This window comes from Strongylocentrotus purpuratus, unplaced genomic scaffold (genome assembly GCF_000002235.5).
Source record: "Strongylocentrotus purpuratus isolate Spur 01 unplaced genomic scaffold, Spur_5.0 spur5_scaffold_16, whole genome shotgun sequence".
Lineage (NCBI taxonomy): Eukaryota > Metazoa > Echinodermata > Echinoidea > Camarodonta > Strongylocentrotidae > Strongylocentrotus > Strongylocentrotus purpuratus.
Genome location: NW_022145601.1, coordinates 8,522,538 through 8,539,306, shown reverse-complemented (window position 1 = coordinate 8,539,306; position 16,769 = coordinate 8,522,538). Strand labels below are relative to the sequence as shown.

Sequence of the window (16,769 nt, the reverse complement as noted above, 5' to 3'; positions counted from 1 at the left end):
GGACATGTAATAAGACAACTATTGTGGCAACTCTCTTGTTGCTTTCCATATAATTACTCTGATTATTTGTTTTTCTGCATTTAATCCAAACACTTTTTAATCCAAATCCCCTTGAGCTTTGATTCTTCATCAATATGACAGTTATCATTTCTGGGGAGTGTTTCACAAAGACTAAGATCGACTTTAAGTTACACTTAACTATGGCAGGCCGTTCATGCCACTGTTTCCTCTCACTGTTTAATGGCATTGGTCTCACAAGGGATGTAAAAATTGTGGTCATGAATCTACAGAATTAATATTTTTTGATAATTCATTATTGAAGGAAAAAATATTATCTAAAGATCATAATGGTGAGAGGAAACAGTGGCCATGAACGGCTTGCCACAGTTAAGTCCAACTTAAAGTCGATCTTAGTCTTTGTGAAACACTCCTCTTTGCTTTGCCTCTCTGCATGGTAGCTCATTTCCCAGTTAGCGGATTATTGAAGATGTAAATTCTTGAAAAATCTTTCTTTCAATATATGAAAAGAACTGCAGTTTGCAATCTGTCACTGGCAAAGTAATTAAACATTTTTTGCTTTCCAGATAATACCAACACCTTCGGGGAAGAAGACCCTTTCACAGAAAGGCTAGAGCACTTCATGACGATGCCTCAGGATCAAGGACAATTCAGATATACAGATATGATGGACACCAATTTACCTCACACTATGGATGGGGAAGAATATTTGCAGCAAACAATGGACACATCTTCCAATTCCTTCACTTGCGATCTTTGTCAAAAACCTTGTGGCAACAGAACAAACTACTTTGTCCATCTCAGGATAAAGCATGCTGAGGAACTGCCATATGAATGCGGCATTTGTGAAGAAAGATTCTCCACCGAGATTATTCTAAAAGACCACATCCACTCTAGTCATACTGGAGATGAAGGAGATTTCTTCAAATGTGATGTGTGTGCGGCAAGGTTCAGTGAAAAGCAGTATCTTCATGCGCACATGCTTTCACACAACGAATATGCAACCTTCCCTTGCCACATCTGCAGAAAGACCTTCATGAAGAGAAAAGATCTACAGAAGCACTTATCAAGTCACGCTAAGACAATTAGAGAGTCCATCCCTTGTCCCATGTGCAATAAAGTGTTCCGCCTTCCCCGAAATCTAGCTATCCACCTAAGGACCCACAGTGCTACCTTTATATGTCAGCTTTGTTCTGAGAAACCTCAGTCGCAGGAAGTTCCTACATCTGATGACCACAAAGATGGCCTTGGTAGGACTTCTACTCCTGAAGAAAACAGTACAGAGCAGGAAGAGATACCAGGGGATGAGCAACAACTCTTTTGTAAAGTATGTAACGTCACTTTTACAGATCAAGAAGACCGCGTCGGACATAACTGCAAGGTTAACCGCTGCAGTAACTGCTTGAAAGATTTCTCCTGTCCTAGTCTCTTGGCCGCTGATGGGGAATCTTATTCCTCCGAGGAAAACCCTATGTGTGACACCTGCAACAAGGCATTTAGTCTCATGGACAAAGTGAAACCAGATGAACGTGCTTCCAAGGTGGAGAAGGGAACAGTGCAGTGTAGGATGTGTTTGAAGAGATTCCCAAAACCAATCTTAAACTATTCCAAACCAATCTCGAATCATCCCAAACGAAACCAGCCATGTGCCACTAAAGAAGCATCTAATTCTCCTCTACGTTTTCCTTGTAGAATATGCGGCAATATTTACTTCATGAAATCAACATTACGTAAACATGTGAAAGTCCATGAGAGAGAACACATATACCTATGTGAAATTTGCGATACGATATTCCACAAGAAGAAGACATACAGACGTCACTTGAAGGTACATGATGAGAAACGGCTCAAATGCCCGAAATGCAAAGTGACTTTCTCAAAAGAGAAGTATCTCAAAAAACATCTCAAAAATCACCTCAAAAAGCATCTTGAAAAGCAACTCGAAAACGAAAAGCACGAACAGTTTTATTCCGAACGTCCTACGGATTCCGATCCCACTGTAAGCAGCAAAAAGAAATTAGAAAAACAAGAAAAGTGTTTGATTTGCAGTTGGTATTTCAGCAGCAGAAAGAACCTTATAGAACATCAGAAGTGCCACCTGAGGGCTCCGGGAATGTTCACGTGTATAGACTGTTGGAAATCGTTTCCTCTGAAGCGCATGCTGACAGATCACCAGAAGATCCACGAGAGACAGAGAGAGCAATCGATGAAGCATGTCTGCGATATCTGCGAGCTATCCTGTGTGAATGAACTGCACCTGTACAACCACAAAAGGATACATGCCGGAATGAAGATACGCGTGTGCGATACATGCGGGAAGTCTTTCAATTCGCTCTACAAACTCATCGAGCACCAGGAAAACAGCCACAGTCAGTGTGTCTGCCAGGTTTGTGGCAAAGGCTTTCTGTCCACAAGCGAACTCGAGGTGCACCACAAAGACAAGCATGTGGAGGATCCTCAGATATGCACCACATGTGACAAGGTGTGTGTGAATCAGCTCCACCTGAAGAACCACCGTCTCATCCATTCTGGTAGGAAACTCTGCGTCTGTGAGTTCTGCGGTGATGGCTTCTCACACCGGTACAAGCTGGTGAAGCATATGGAGATCCACACCGGCCAGAAACCTCATAACTGTGATATCTGCGAAGAAGGCTTCTCACAAACCGCTGACCTCCTATTGCATAGAAAAATACATGATGAAGAACATCCAGGACTCGTTATCGGAGATGATTTCGTCAAAAAAGAAGATACAACTCAAAACATAGAGTGATCACTGCCTATTGGGTAATAGGGAAAGGCAACTGTCAGAAATTGTATTTCTAGTAGCTGGACATAGGTGCTTTGGTATGAACAACGGCATAATTAAACATTTGACATTAATTTGGATATCAACATGTCTCATTTTCACAAAACTGCTTTAATAATGTGTATGTGTAGGACGGTAATGGGATATCTAGAGGAAGGCATGCAGGAGCAGAGTTAACCTTTCAAGTTGTTTTCCCATACCTGCTTATGGAAACCCTGGAGCAAGGTCCAGATCAGCCAGAGGCCCTTCGAGTACGAAGACATTATGAAGGCACATGTACATGTGCAATGACAGTGGTGACAGTTATTCCTTGAAGTACAGTCTGATTCAGTACTTGTCAAAGACCACAGACTGTACCCTGCTACAGTCTCTCTTGACACATAGTAAAGCTCTTGGACCAGGAAGCAGTACCCTGCCACAGGCATGGCAAGAGTTTCCCAAAGAGTCACCCCATCATCGAGGAAGGTGTTTAGAAAGCAGATGAATCTCCTGGGGGGCGTTTCACAAAACTTGTCATCAGTGACAAATGACAGTTTTTGTTATAAGCTACTGAAATCCTTGCTTCTGATTGGTTGTCAACAGATTTGTCACTGATTTGTGTCATTTGTCATTGTAAAAAGGCTTTGAGAAACAGGTCCCTGGCCTGGTCAGAGATAATTTAAAGCATGTGATATTTAGCTCCCACCTAATACTAGTTTGCAGGCAGGAACCCTTGTCACTCGTAGCGCCTCACAGAATGTCTGAACTGTGAGACGACTGGTATGTAGACTGGTATGTCTGCAGTCCATAGGCTCTGTACTATAACTAGTCCTGAAAAGGCACCACTAGAGGGAGACATAGGCTAGGTTCAAGTGTCAAATAGAGTCTATGTATATGCCTGCACATTAACCTAATACAAGGTTCCCAAAGTCATGGGGAAGAAAAAAACTGGAAAGCCATAGAAAAATCAATTCCTCTGGAAAGTCATAGAAAGTCTTGAATAGTGACAAGAAACCTCCCAAAGTAACAGAAATTGATTGTGGGTGTGGCGGGGCCATGTGTAGCTATGGTACCCTCCCAGTTTGAATAGACAATGGGCGTTGTATTTCTTTGCCTCTATGACTCTGCAAGTGATATTCAGTGCGGCATGAAGTATCCTTTTGCATGTACTTTGCCTATGAGGAAATGCTGGCTTTATCCTCCGAAGTTGTGGACTTTAGCTCCTATGCAGCTGCATGATATTGCATCGCATGATTACCGTATGATCATTTGCCAAAGGAACCCGGATTTGTAAAGAATGTATCTTTTTCATCTGCTACTTATACCCCATTAGTTAGTTTCTGTCAAAATGTTATAATTTGAAATGGATGCAGAAGAATATAGAGCATGCATTAGGAAAGTATGGTATAGTAGGAACAAATCTGCTTTTAACTGATAATTAATTAAAAGCAAAATTTATCTCAAACTTCTAATCCAGGATGGGATTCATAGATAATATTACTTGTATTAGACGGATGACATGTATTGGACGGATGACATATATGTATACCGGTACATGTGATATGTACACAAATACATTTGCATTCCAAGGCAGTGCAGCACGAGAACAAAATAACTCTGAATAAACACTTAGTTGCTGAATCCTTCCATTTCTTTTTATTTAATACTTCTATAAATTCAAACATGGTAAATACTCACTTCAACCAAACATATCCTGCTTAACAAAGAAACAGAATAGAATCTTGATATTATTATCTTACCAAGTTTTGGAGTCATGAGATATTTGATTGCGGAATTCTTTTGATAATCGTTGACATTCCACCCAGTTACAAAAATATCAATAGATGGGGCTGAAGGTAAATCCCGACATAAAATGTTGTAAAAGCCAGTGTGAAAATTAAACAGAGATTTAAAACCGTAATGATGTTATTTGAACTCTAATCATGATGGTACATGGATTTTTTTAAATGGTCCTCTCAAGCAGTGCTTTATTTTCGATCCTTTTATACATGTAAGTGCATGTTTAATTTTTTGTGTAGGTTTCAAGCAACATATGTTTCTTGTTTGGAATATTCATTAATCAAAAGAAAGACAGAACTAAAATCAGAACAAAATTGTCATGTAACCTTCTTAGGCTGTCCGAACAAGCGAACATGGTACTTCTGCATAAGGTCTGCAAAATATCTACTTCTATGATCTGACATTTGTTCTGGCAACAATGTCTCTATGCTTTTTTTTTCTTCTTCTTCTTCAAATGAATAAGGTTAGAAGCCGGGGTTTCAATTGGGTTCTAGGTAAAGTTTAAGGTTATGATTACAATATAGGTATAGTGTTCCGTCCAAGGTTGAAATTTGGAATTTGGATAGTATGTATGTAGATTATTGACCAAGGAGCGATTGTCACCACAGCAGAGCAACCTTTATTTCATGTTTCTTGAAACCACTTTAATACACGTTTTAAAGCCCCACTGTACTAGTTTGGCTAGGAGGATTAGACCACCCTGCAAGGTCACTGACAGGTGGTTATCTCATCAAATCAGCTCTCAAATAACATAAGAAAAAGAGGACCATGGGGGACCAACAGGCACCGATTAGGCATTGTTTGCTATATAGAGGGCGCAAGTAGCTATAAGTAGTGCAGTGGGGCTTTAAACACACATCTTTTGGTATATCATCTTTCTGATCTAAGGGAGTGTATTAGTTTTTAAAACCCATTTTGAAATATGATGTAATTGGATTCAACATTTCAAATAGTTACTTTTTTTTTATGACTCAATTCTGTATTGATAGAGTTATCAAACCCTTCCAGTGACTACTTGAAATACCCATCAAGTTCAGTAGCATGAGGTGAAAATTAACTCTGAGTCAATTGCTTGCTATATGCATGACAGTATTTCTCAGTACCCATACAAATATGATTTAATGAGTTTCAACCAAAGTAGAACAATATTAGTGTCATGAAATTTCATTGTTGTTGACAGGAATATAGCCATTAATTTTTGGAGAGTTTTCTGGCATTTGACATATTATGAATGAAGTAACACGTTGGAGTTCATTTAGTTTCACATTTAGGCCAGAAGAAAATAAAGAATCAATTTTCTTTTGTAAGTATTTTTCTCTCTTTTGTTCACGATCATGTATGTATTGTATATATTTTGTATAATAAGGCAGTCCCCCAACAATCCTCAGATATTTTGGTTTTTCTGGATTAAGTTTCCTTTGTACATGTATTGTTGTGTGTTTGCTTCTGCTTTTCTAGTAAATACATGTACATGTACATACAAATAAAATTAAGTACGATTTTATCCAAAATTCTTCGCCTGAAATCTAATATTGGTGTAGTAAAGTGAGATATATTTTTATCTCACATGTATTTTCATTATACCTGGCTGATTTTATTTGTTAGAAATTAATGATAAGTTTTTCTGTTAGAAACGGACAAATTAAGATATTAAAAGTGTATCCATTGCTGTTATTTTATTAGTCTATTCTATTAGTATTTGTAAATTTACATAGATAATTTGATTTGTGTGTATTCATGTATTGTATACTGAGTTTTAGGTATCATTGTGATGTATATATCAAACTCTGCCATGTCCAGATGCAAAGAGAATAACAGCATTGCAAAGCATGTCTATGTTGCTGTTTGTAAAGTAAAAGCATTATGAGGATGATTAATATTGTTTTGCATTTTTATTGGATTATTAATTTCATAGATTTGTCATTCCCACTCTTCATATGCATGATTCATTGATTTGATGGAAATTGCAGGCAGGTTAATTTGTTTAAACACTTAAAAAATGACATGTATGATGTTATTGTATTTGGTGGAGTTTGGAGGTGTATTGCAAGTATATGTATGGAGAGACATACTCAGATAAATGTAGTTTTAGGCTGGGTGTCACTTTGTAACTTTCCGTTATAATTGTAATCTTGTGCATTGGAATCAATCATATAAATAGGAAGATGTATGATATTATATGTTCAAATAGCCTCTTACTTGTAAATTCCAATGATGGTCCATAATTTTGCACAAACTCCCAGGGAGGGTTTGATAGATCATTACCACAATTGAACAGAAAAGTTATCACAAACTGGTCTGTCATTTTACTTTTAAGAGTTGATATTGAAATGACCGAAAGTGGGTTGTGTATATTCCACTATTAACTACATTTCGTTGTCATTCCAGATTTTAGAGTTTTCTGTATACAGTGTATAGTTTGATTAGTTTCATGTATAATATTTTTACTATTTTCTCTTCCTTTTTTTTAAATGTTTTTTTTGGTGTTATTCATGATCTACAGTATTGACCTTGCATTGACCATGATTGTATTACATCCCAAAGCTGCCTTCTTCACACAAAAAGTAAAGTACATGTATAGAACATTGGTTCGTTTCTGTATTCCATTATGAAAAGAGGGAATATTTTTGTTGTGTAGTCTCTGTAATTATATGATATCATTTGTAGATAAGAATTGGATAGTGATTTTTCGATTATTACTGTCAAGTGAGCATATCAATAATTGTTTATACGTGTATGCGATGGTCGAAAACAAAATAATTTTTTGCTTTGTAATGGCCGGTTTCTGAATTGTCCATCTGTAAATCGCTGTACTGTTTGAATCAGATATTCAGAGAAAAATGAGTGAGGATGTGTGTGTGAGAGAGAGAGAGAGAGGAGACTTTGTGGGTGCATGTGTGAGTGTGTGAGAGAGAAAGATGTTTGTGTGTGCGTGTGTGTGTGTACTGTAAATGTATGAGAGAGTTCTTGAGAAGAAAACAAAAAAAGGTGACTGAGAGGGGTGGGTGTGTTCATGTGTATTGCGGGAGTGTGCGTGTTTGTGTGAGACAGAGAATTTAAGAGGAATGCCGATAAAAACTAAATGTATAAGTAACGGACGGGGACATGATAAGAGAAAGGAGAACAAAACCGAAAGAAAAAGAAAATTGGTTATTGATATTTTAGCGTGTGAAGGGGTAAGAAAATGAAAATACATTTATGAGAGAGAGAGAGAGATTAGAGGAAGAGGTGAAGGATATTTGTATATGTCTCGCATAATAAACGGACAAAATATTTTGCCTCTTGAAATGTCCAATTCCCTCTTTCTCAGTCTTGTCCCTTCTCCCCTGCCCCCTCCTCTCCCTCTCCCCCTCTATCTCTCTCTCCCCCCTCTCTCTCTCTGTCTCTTTCTCTCACAAATATACACACACACACACACATACCCTCTCCCTCTCTCCCGATGTAATGAATGTATCATCATTTAGTGTGAAAGATGAGACATACACGAATGGTTCTCATATACAAGCAGGGATGTGTCGAAATACTGAAGAGATATAAATTACTACATCCCCCTCCCTCCCTTAAAAAAACAAACATTAGTTGTAATAAAACAATAGATACCACGTTGAAATTATCATCATCATAATCATCATCACCACTACCAGGGGTATACCAAAGCTCTTCATCTCGACAACAAACTTCACATGTACTCTTATATAAGGCATCTCCTCCCCCTCCCACCGCTACATCCATCGAGTTATAATTGAGTATGATATCATTTGACAAATGTGATATGATGATGCCAGCGCTGGTGGGTTGTATAGTTAGTATAGCAGATGTGCGTGCATCATATGGCCTCCCGGTTACAATTGTTGTCCAAGTATTCGAACCATTTTCATTCATCAGTATATATGCACGCGGTGGATATAGGCCTGTGATACAACTTTGGTACTCCAGATGCTCATTGCATGGTCGTCCATAAGCCTATACATCGGAATAGTACAATAATACTCATATCATCTGTGTGGATATAATACACGTTTTTTTTATGGTAAGTAAGATCTTATCTCCCTTTTCTTGATTTTTTAAAATAATTTATTTCGCCTACCAACGGCCCCAAAGGTGTTTATTCGAATTCCGAATCAGATCCAAATGCGATTATTTCCTTTATTTTTCACATGGGTATGACATCGATCTTTACATTAAATATACTAGAGAGAGAAGGCAGCGAGATGCATGTTAACTTGCTTAATTTGAAATATTAAACTATTGATATTACCACATTTATTTCCAATTGGTTATAAATTCTATTGCTTGATCATCCTATTCAGAATATCTCGAAATAAAAAGGTATTGCATCATTTCGTCGACAAGTTGAAATAATTGAGTCGCGTTGATAGTCCCTAGCTATTGTGCATACGAGGTCTTGGGGTAAAATCAGAGACACATGCCTCTTGAAAACGAGTTTAAATAAATGATAAAATTCGCAAATTGTTATTTTCACATGAGGGGCAAACTCACCCCAAATATTTATGGCATGATATGACAGCTTTGGCCCCATAAAGTGAATTATTGAGCAGAAACCTGGAGACCCCATGTTTAGTTGAGTACTATAATGCCATTGATATTAAGTGCGATTGCTAAACGGATGCACAAACGAAGTACAACGAAAAAATGTTTAAACAGTGGTTTATTCCAATCGCTTAAAAAAATTCTCCTACTAGGATTCAAAATATGTTTATTGATAAGGTTTCAGTTTAATTTGTCATTATTTTCTTCATAATGACAGTCCAGCTCTAGTTGTCAAGTATTTAAATAGATTATGGAAATTATGTCAACAAATCTAATTTGCTTTTCCCAATGGAATTTGTTTGCTTTATACCAATTAGTAATGTAACACCTCATCAATCGTAAACAAAGCACAATCGAATTAATCGATGTGAATTGTCTATTATCATATAACTAATCGTGTGTACTGTCCTTATAAATCTCGACAGTAAATAAACGTTTTCGACAGCCTAGAATTTTTTAATGCGTTAAGCAATATTTTGTGCCCCCGTATATCTGGAATTATTATACCTATATGTTTTACGACTCCATATAATATGTACCTGTATTATTACTAATAAATACTATCCTGAATTATATAGATTTTGTAAGCCATCTACTTGACATAGTGAAACACAATTACTTGTGATCAATATTCGATGTAGCTGGAAATTTGTTACTCTAGAAGTGGAGCACCAACTAACAAATAAAGATAAAATCTTAATTCAGACCGATAGACAATTTTTAAATCACTTTACATTTTATGTTGTTAATTTTGTTTTGACTTTGTATTTACTTATCGGCTGTAAGTCGTATCTGACCTTTTACACAGTGCACGTACATTAGACATTATTTATTGACTTAGGGTTGCGTCTGAAACTGGCACGGTCTCTGACGCATGATGATGTGAAAGCGACATTCAACATACAATACATGCAAAATGAGCAGCGCTATTATATACAGAAAACGTATATACCTTGCCATACATTAGAGCTATTCATTCTTACAATAGAAGGCTGCAAATAATCTTTTTTAGAATTCATTGGCGGAATTGATTTTTTTTTCATCACCAGCCCGTTGACACCTATACCATTCTGATTTGGTCCACGATCTGATATTGTTGAAAGCAAACAGCTGCGGTTAACAAGCATGTAATACATAATTTTATGCCGAGTTACAATTCGAATGATTGATGGGGGGGGGGGGATTTGTTGTTGAATGTGTCCAAAGCCTCTCATTGTAGAACCGCCACTGAGGCAATAATGAAATAGGGCCTATCAATAGCGCCTTTTCATTTTGTAATTAATTTTGATGAACGACCATATTCTTGTAATGTGATTGATTTGTTGATCTGTGCACCAAGGGTGCCTTCTAATTATGTCTGCAGAGTTGTGTGGAATATAAATGTAGAATCATTATTATTATTATTATTATTATTATTATCATTATTATTTTCTAGTAGTGAAAGAAAGCAAGGAAAAAGGATGTTTAAAAAATTGTCTAGAAACGATATGGGAAATAAGTGAAAAGGATGGGCATATTTCAATTGTTAAACTTTTCACGTCTCATATCAAAACATCATGCAGATTTATTCATTTAAAAGAGAAAAAGTTCCTATGTGATATAAAATAGTTTGAGGGACTCTTAATCACTAGTCGATTTCATGATTCAATTAATTATTTGAAGTAATTATTTGAGCCCGGGATTTTGTTTTGTCATTTACCCACCTACTTGCCGGGGCAGAAAAAGGGAGCATACTTTCCGCTTGAATAATCCCATTCTTATACTCTCCCCTATTTACCTAGATACATCCACAATAATAAGGTCTCTCAAATTTGGCGTCTTTTGTTACGCGGCGCCCAGCTATTGTGCGCCATTACGTAACAATACACATCGATGTCGCTTATGACGTCACGGAATGCGGTTGCTCACGCAGCACCACTACACACACAACGTTCAACGCCATACATTACACAGAGGAATACTTTGGAAGAAATATAAATGCATCTGTAAGACGTAGGATAAAAAGTGGATATGGCTATGTATTTACCCGGGAAACGTGAAATTTAACATTATTTGTGAGCAATGCGGCTTTGGTGAGTTTCTTATCGTATTACTAACACGATTAACATTGTTTATTTGGTGTAAAATGTGTTTTCATAAAGAAGTTAGTGGTCCCTTGTAAAGAGGTTTCACCGGTATGTGTACACTCTCATTTTCGAACGTCTATCATACGTCTTGAAGAAGGCATTTTTACCATATTAAACGCTCATGGCATAAGCTACAAAAAATGAAATGCTTTGTGAAAAAAAACCTAAATGACAATGTTTACAGAAAGAAATTGAGACACTATAAGTATGATTTGCCGTAAATTTTGAGCATTACACTGATATGATTAAGATCGCAATGCTGTGTTACACGTCTTATTGAGATGAACAACAATTGATGTAAATGCATGTAAATTGTGAACCATTTTGTTTTAAGTTTGTTGGCGGGTCGTTGTGTTATTAATTATTTATTTATGTTTTATCATATGCTGATTAACATGATAAATATAACAGTTATATCTTTGCACAGGACCCTCCTATTATAAGCTTCGCTTTCTTAGGGGTCCTTCTAATGTATTTTTGTATGTATTCATGTAAATACTTATTACGTTCTTAAAGGAAACATAAAATAAAATTGAATTGAATTGTGCAGGCCTATACTGAAATTATATGACACAATACACATAAAAAAGCTAAAGCTAGGGTAATAAAGTCCAAAGCTCTTTGGAAGCGCATAGAGATGTTATCTCATAACGTATTTTGCGCTATACAAGAACTGAACTATTATAATTATTATAATAAACATCATCACGAGTACACTACATGTGCATTGTTAATAATCTGAATCTGGTGTTACTATTAGTGGCGAATTTAGGGATCCTTTGAGATCCAAATAATCATACCTCAGGCATGTTGAAACACAAGAAATGTTGTTTTCTTGTGTACCGTATACGTTCTAGAACCAACGAGATGGGCTTGAAAATCATGATCAATATTTGTCAATAAATTAAATGTTTTTAATTTATTTATTAAATTATTTTTAATTTATCCATTCATTTATTCGTTTGCTTATCTCTCCATCTACTTATGAATAAATATTTTTATTTATTTATTTACTTTAAACATGATTTTTTTTATTATCATAGTTTATTAGTACCTACGAACAGGATAAACTTTGCTGCTGGTTTTCAGATATTTTGGGGAATCCCCCACCCCCACCAAACCCCCTTTTTTTTTTTTTTTTCAACAATTTTGTTTTATTTCTCCACACACACACACACACACACACACACACGCACACAGAATCCACTCCCTTTATTAAACATATATCATGTTCAAGCCATCAGACAGAAGAATGGCAAGATTGCATTTAAGCGTATGGTTTTAGTTTGCAAAGACAATGGCGTAGCCGAGTATATTCCATGTACAGCACAAGTACATTGTATAACCCGAATGGTATGCGACAAATATAGGTGCTCGATGAAAGATAGAAACATACTCCGGTCCAGTTTGATTTCATCTTGCCAGGCTGTTTGGGTAATATTATACGTCTGCATACATCTCTCACCAGTCAGTGGATAAAACAGGGCACAATAACAGGTAACTCCTACCCCCCCCCCCCTGAAAAGAACATTCTAATGCCATGTAAATGTACAGTTGAAGACACCTTTTTTTTTGGCTTCGATCCCCTCCTACAATAATCTTGCTGATTTCAAGAATGATACATCTGAAGTCATCTCTATAATCAGCAGAATTTTGTTGGCGCATCACCTGATGAACACAGCGTCTCCAGCCTGCACAATCATGTAGACCAACCCATCGCTGCTGCTTCTTTCATGCGAGCACACCGTTTTGCTGAAGATGATTACATACTTAATGTTGCCACGCCCCTCCCCCCCCCCCCTCCCGTCACAAAGTCCTTGATTCGTTCCTGGATTATCTAGAGATGACTTTCCCACTTCTCCCTATTCGAATTCCCTTTGTATTACTTCTCCAAGTTTAAACAACTTTTTGTTATTGTTATCTTTCTCAGATATTGGAGCATCTCTCAATTCAAAGTGTCTCACCATCGACCAGACCACCCTATTAGCATTTCCTGTCGTCAAGCAACAACAAACATGGGGGAATCTTCCGCCATCGTCACCATCATCACCGCGTTCATTCTCCTCGTCGCCCTCGTCTCATCCACGAGCGCGGCTACGCACGCGACCAACATAAGCAGCAGTTCGATTAGCACAAGTGAAGCGGAACTGACCTGGCTTGTCCCCAGTGACCTTTCCCAAGCCAGCTACTACATCGTGTACGTCCTCGACGAAGCCCTCAACGTCGTCCTCAACGAAACCATCGATGACGTTAACTCGGCGTCGTTCACTCTCACCTCGCTGACGTTTTCCACCTACTACAATGTGACGATTTTCACTCACGATGCGGGCGACGCATCCATTGGTAGCGACACCGTCATGTTCGTAACCGAATACGACCCGCTCAACTTCCGAGCTCTTTGCGCCATGGGCGTCGTCGGCGCCCTCGTTCTCATCCTCATCCTCGTCAAGGTAGCGGGGAAGGTCTGTAACCCTGACAAAGAAGCCGATAAGTGGAAGCAGGAAATTCTGAACACCAAACAGAGGGAGAGAGATGACAGGAAGAAGAAGTTGCAGGCTAATGGAGGATCGAGAGCAGATCTTGATTTTGACGTATAATGGACGATGATGAAGATGATGATAAATATCATAATGATGATCAATAAGTGACACGCAAACACGAAGCACTAGGAGGATTAAACTGCATCATTTGAAATAATATGTTAATGAGTGATTGCAATTTTCCCATTTGCTCTTTACTTTTCGCAACCAAATTTGTTTACTGTTGAAGTCCATTTTTTAAATCTATTTCTGAATAAAAGCATTTTATTTATCTTATTATTGTAATCTGGTTTATCGTCGAGGACAATAATAAAATGTTGGTACTATTCCCAACTGCAGCATGAATTCACAAATGTAAATATAGATGTATAATAACAAAAAAATCTACCGGCCATGGGTCACCTTTGATTGCTACCTAGCTTGAAGTAAACAATATGGTAATAAGGGTATAAAACCTAAGTCGAAGATTTAAATTAACTAAAGACTTCAATTCTGATTGAGAATGAAATTAGAAATGATAGAAAGATAGATACTATCTAATGAACCTAACTAAAAAACTGCAATATAATTGTATTCCTTTGAAGAAATTGAATTAATTTATAAAATATGTAACCTAAAGGACAATATTTTTTAATTTTCCTTTCTTTAAAGATTATGTCAAACCGAAGCTACGGACCAATTTTCAACAAAGTTAAGGACCACAACATTTTATAAGGTTAATAGTCAAGGATATTCGTAACTGGAACTATATGTTTTTTAGAATATGTTTCAATATGTATCAGCCTTATTGTTTCTTATATCACATATTCTTTAATCCTTGCCTTTTTAATTTCTGTATTGTAAAACATTGACAACATGTGCTACATAGATACTTGATTGAGTCTCATCTTAACAAATCGAAGTCGTAAAGTTCTCATGATAATTGTACCACTAATCTTGTACAATGTACGATTGATTAATTACTTGTATATCGATTAGCGTATACTACAGATGAGGAATTTTTTTGCCGAAGGTTCGCGTTTTCCTTCGACAATCAATCTAACAGTATAGCTTTTAGGATTAAACTCGTCTTTCATTGTCTCTGTGCAATACGGATATAGGGAAGTAGTAGACTTCATTGCAAAGTTATTTTTTAATCATACCGATATTCGAAACGACACCAGGTAGAGTTTGCGGACAATACATATTTTAGGGAGGGGAATACATGTTTTTTCTCTCGATCCAAGAAGGTGAATGACTTTCGTTCTGGGGGTTGATTGGAGTGGGGGCAAACCCTTTGACTTGGATATAAAGTCTCCCTCCGCCCCGCTCCCCCCCTTCCTCCTTTCCAGTGCCAATACTGAGGTTGTGCAAAGAATCCTTGCGATTAAAGAACCAATCAAGAACGACGTCACAGCGACGCTATGAAATGATAGATAACCATCACGAAAGGTTATTTCTGATTGGAGGTTCTATATTTTCTTTTTATGGTCGTTTTGTGACCATAGGATTTGTTTGAAACAATAGGAAAGGGGCGGCTTAGGGGTCCTCTTTAGATAAATGGTAAAGTTTATTGTACGTATGGTTTCCTCATTTTATAAGATTTTATGTAACCTTGATCCAAACAATTATTTACATAATGAATAAATAATCGTCATTGGATGAAGGGTTCAGAAATATCACCAGAAATTCTGTAAACTCTATACTCTAATGAATACAAAGTAGAAGAAGAAGAAGAAGAAGAAGAAGAAGAGAAGATAAAAAGAAGAAGAAAAGGGGAGGAGAAGGGGAACAAAAACTTTAAATATCTGATCAAAGAATTTCAATGTACTAGATAAGAATTTCATAAATGATTTGAATAATTAATTACAATATTCTACATTCAATTTTTGCTGGAAACCAAAGAGGTATATCACTTTTCAAGTGATTTTGTATTCGATTTATCTCGGCGCGTGATGACATTATATCTGTAAATTTGGTTACTATAATAAAAGTACCTATTTTCTATTTTATATGAATATTATTTGTTCTTGTGTTTCACTTCTAATTTGTATTCCCCCTTTATCTCTCCCCCCCCCCCCTCTCTCTCTCTCTCTCTCTCTCTCTCTCTCTCTCTCTCTTTCTCTCTCGCTCTGTCTCTCTCTTGCTCTCTCACGCTTTATCTATATCTCCCCTCTCTCTCTCCCTCTCTCTCTCTCTCTCTCTCTCTCTCTCTCTATCTCTCTATCTCTCTATCTCTATCTCTCTATCTCTCTCTCTTTGTCCCCTTTTCGTTCCCTCCCCTTCTCTATCTCTTCATTCTCTATCATTCCCTCTCGCTCACATCCTCTTTTCCTATTCTTGTCTTTTCGCCACTTGAAGGAAGGGACACATAACCACCCCTCCCCCCCCCCCCCCCTCTCTCCTCCCGAGTCCCCCATCAATCGACGCCACTGTGAATGGCGGCTCAATATTGCACGTGCACATAGACATCAAACTATGATGACTGATGATTCTCAAGGCTGTGATCAATGTTTGGGTGTTAATGTGGTCTTATAAAGATTAATAAGTGATAACTTTAAAAAATGGTATTGATGGGTGATAGGGGTGTTATGGCAATGCTTTGACAAAAAATTTGAACACATAAGTTGTATCGGACAGCACACCATCAAGAAGGAGAGAGAAAGGGTGGATATGTATTGTATGTGCTTGAATGATGGTGGTGGTGGTGGTGGTCATAATGAGAAATGAGGAGGAGGAGGAAAATGAGGAGGATAATCACGATGGTGATGATGATGGGGAAGATGATAATGATGTTAAGGAGGAGGAGGATAAGGATGTCACCACTTCTGCGGTATAAGTTTAAAAAAGAATGTAATAATAATTATATTAATAATATTGATGAAAATAAAAAGTAATAGGAGCAATAGTAATTTGGTCTTATAGCCTAATTAGTACTAATGTTTTTTGAAAATTATTTCTTACAATAAT

The 16,769-nt window shown here is 37.2% G+C and overlaps 2 protein-coding genes across 2 annotated transcripts in view; both read left to right on the top strand.

The window, feature by feature from the left end:
* Positions 1-4,644, top strand: part of LOC100889019 (zinc finger protein 665) — a 30,813-nt gene extending 26,169 nt beyond the window's left edge. The window contains exon 7 of the mRNA XM_030986702.1: positions 585-4,644. Coding sequence (XP_030842562.1) covers positions 585-2,788 — 2,204 coding nt within the window. The 3' untranslated portion in view covers positions 2,789-4,644. The remainder of the gene's footprint in view (positions 1-584) is intronic.
* A 6,429-nt stretch (positions 4,645-11,073) lies between these two features.
* LOC584768 lies at positions 11,074-15,817 on the top strand. Its single transcript, XM_795211.5, has 2 exons — positions 11,074-11,226; positions 13,211-15,817. Exon 2 carries the CDS (start codon positions 13,296-13,298, stop codon positions 13,875-13,877), a length of 582 nt encoding a protein of 193 aa, XP_800304.1. The 5' UTR covers positions 11,074-11,226; positions 13,211-13,295; the 3' UTR covers positions 13,878-15,817.
* Positions 15,818-16,769: the final 952 nt, after the last annotated feature.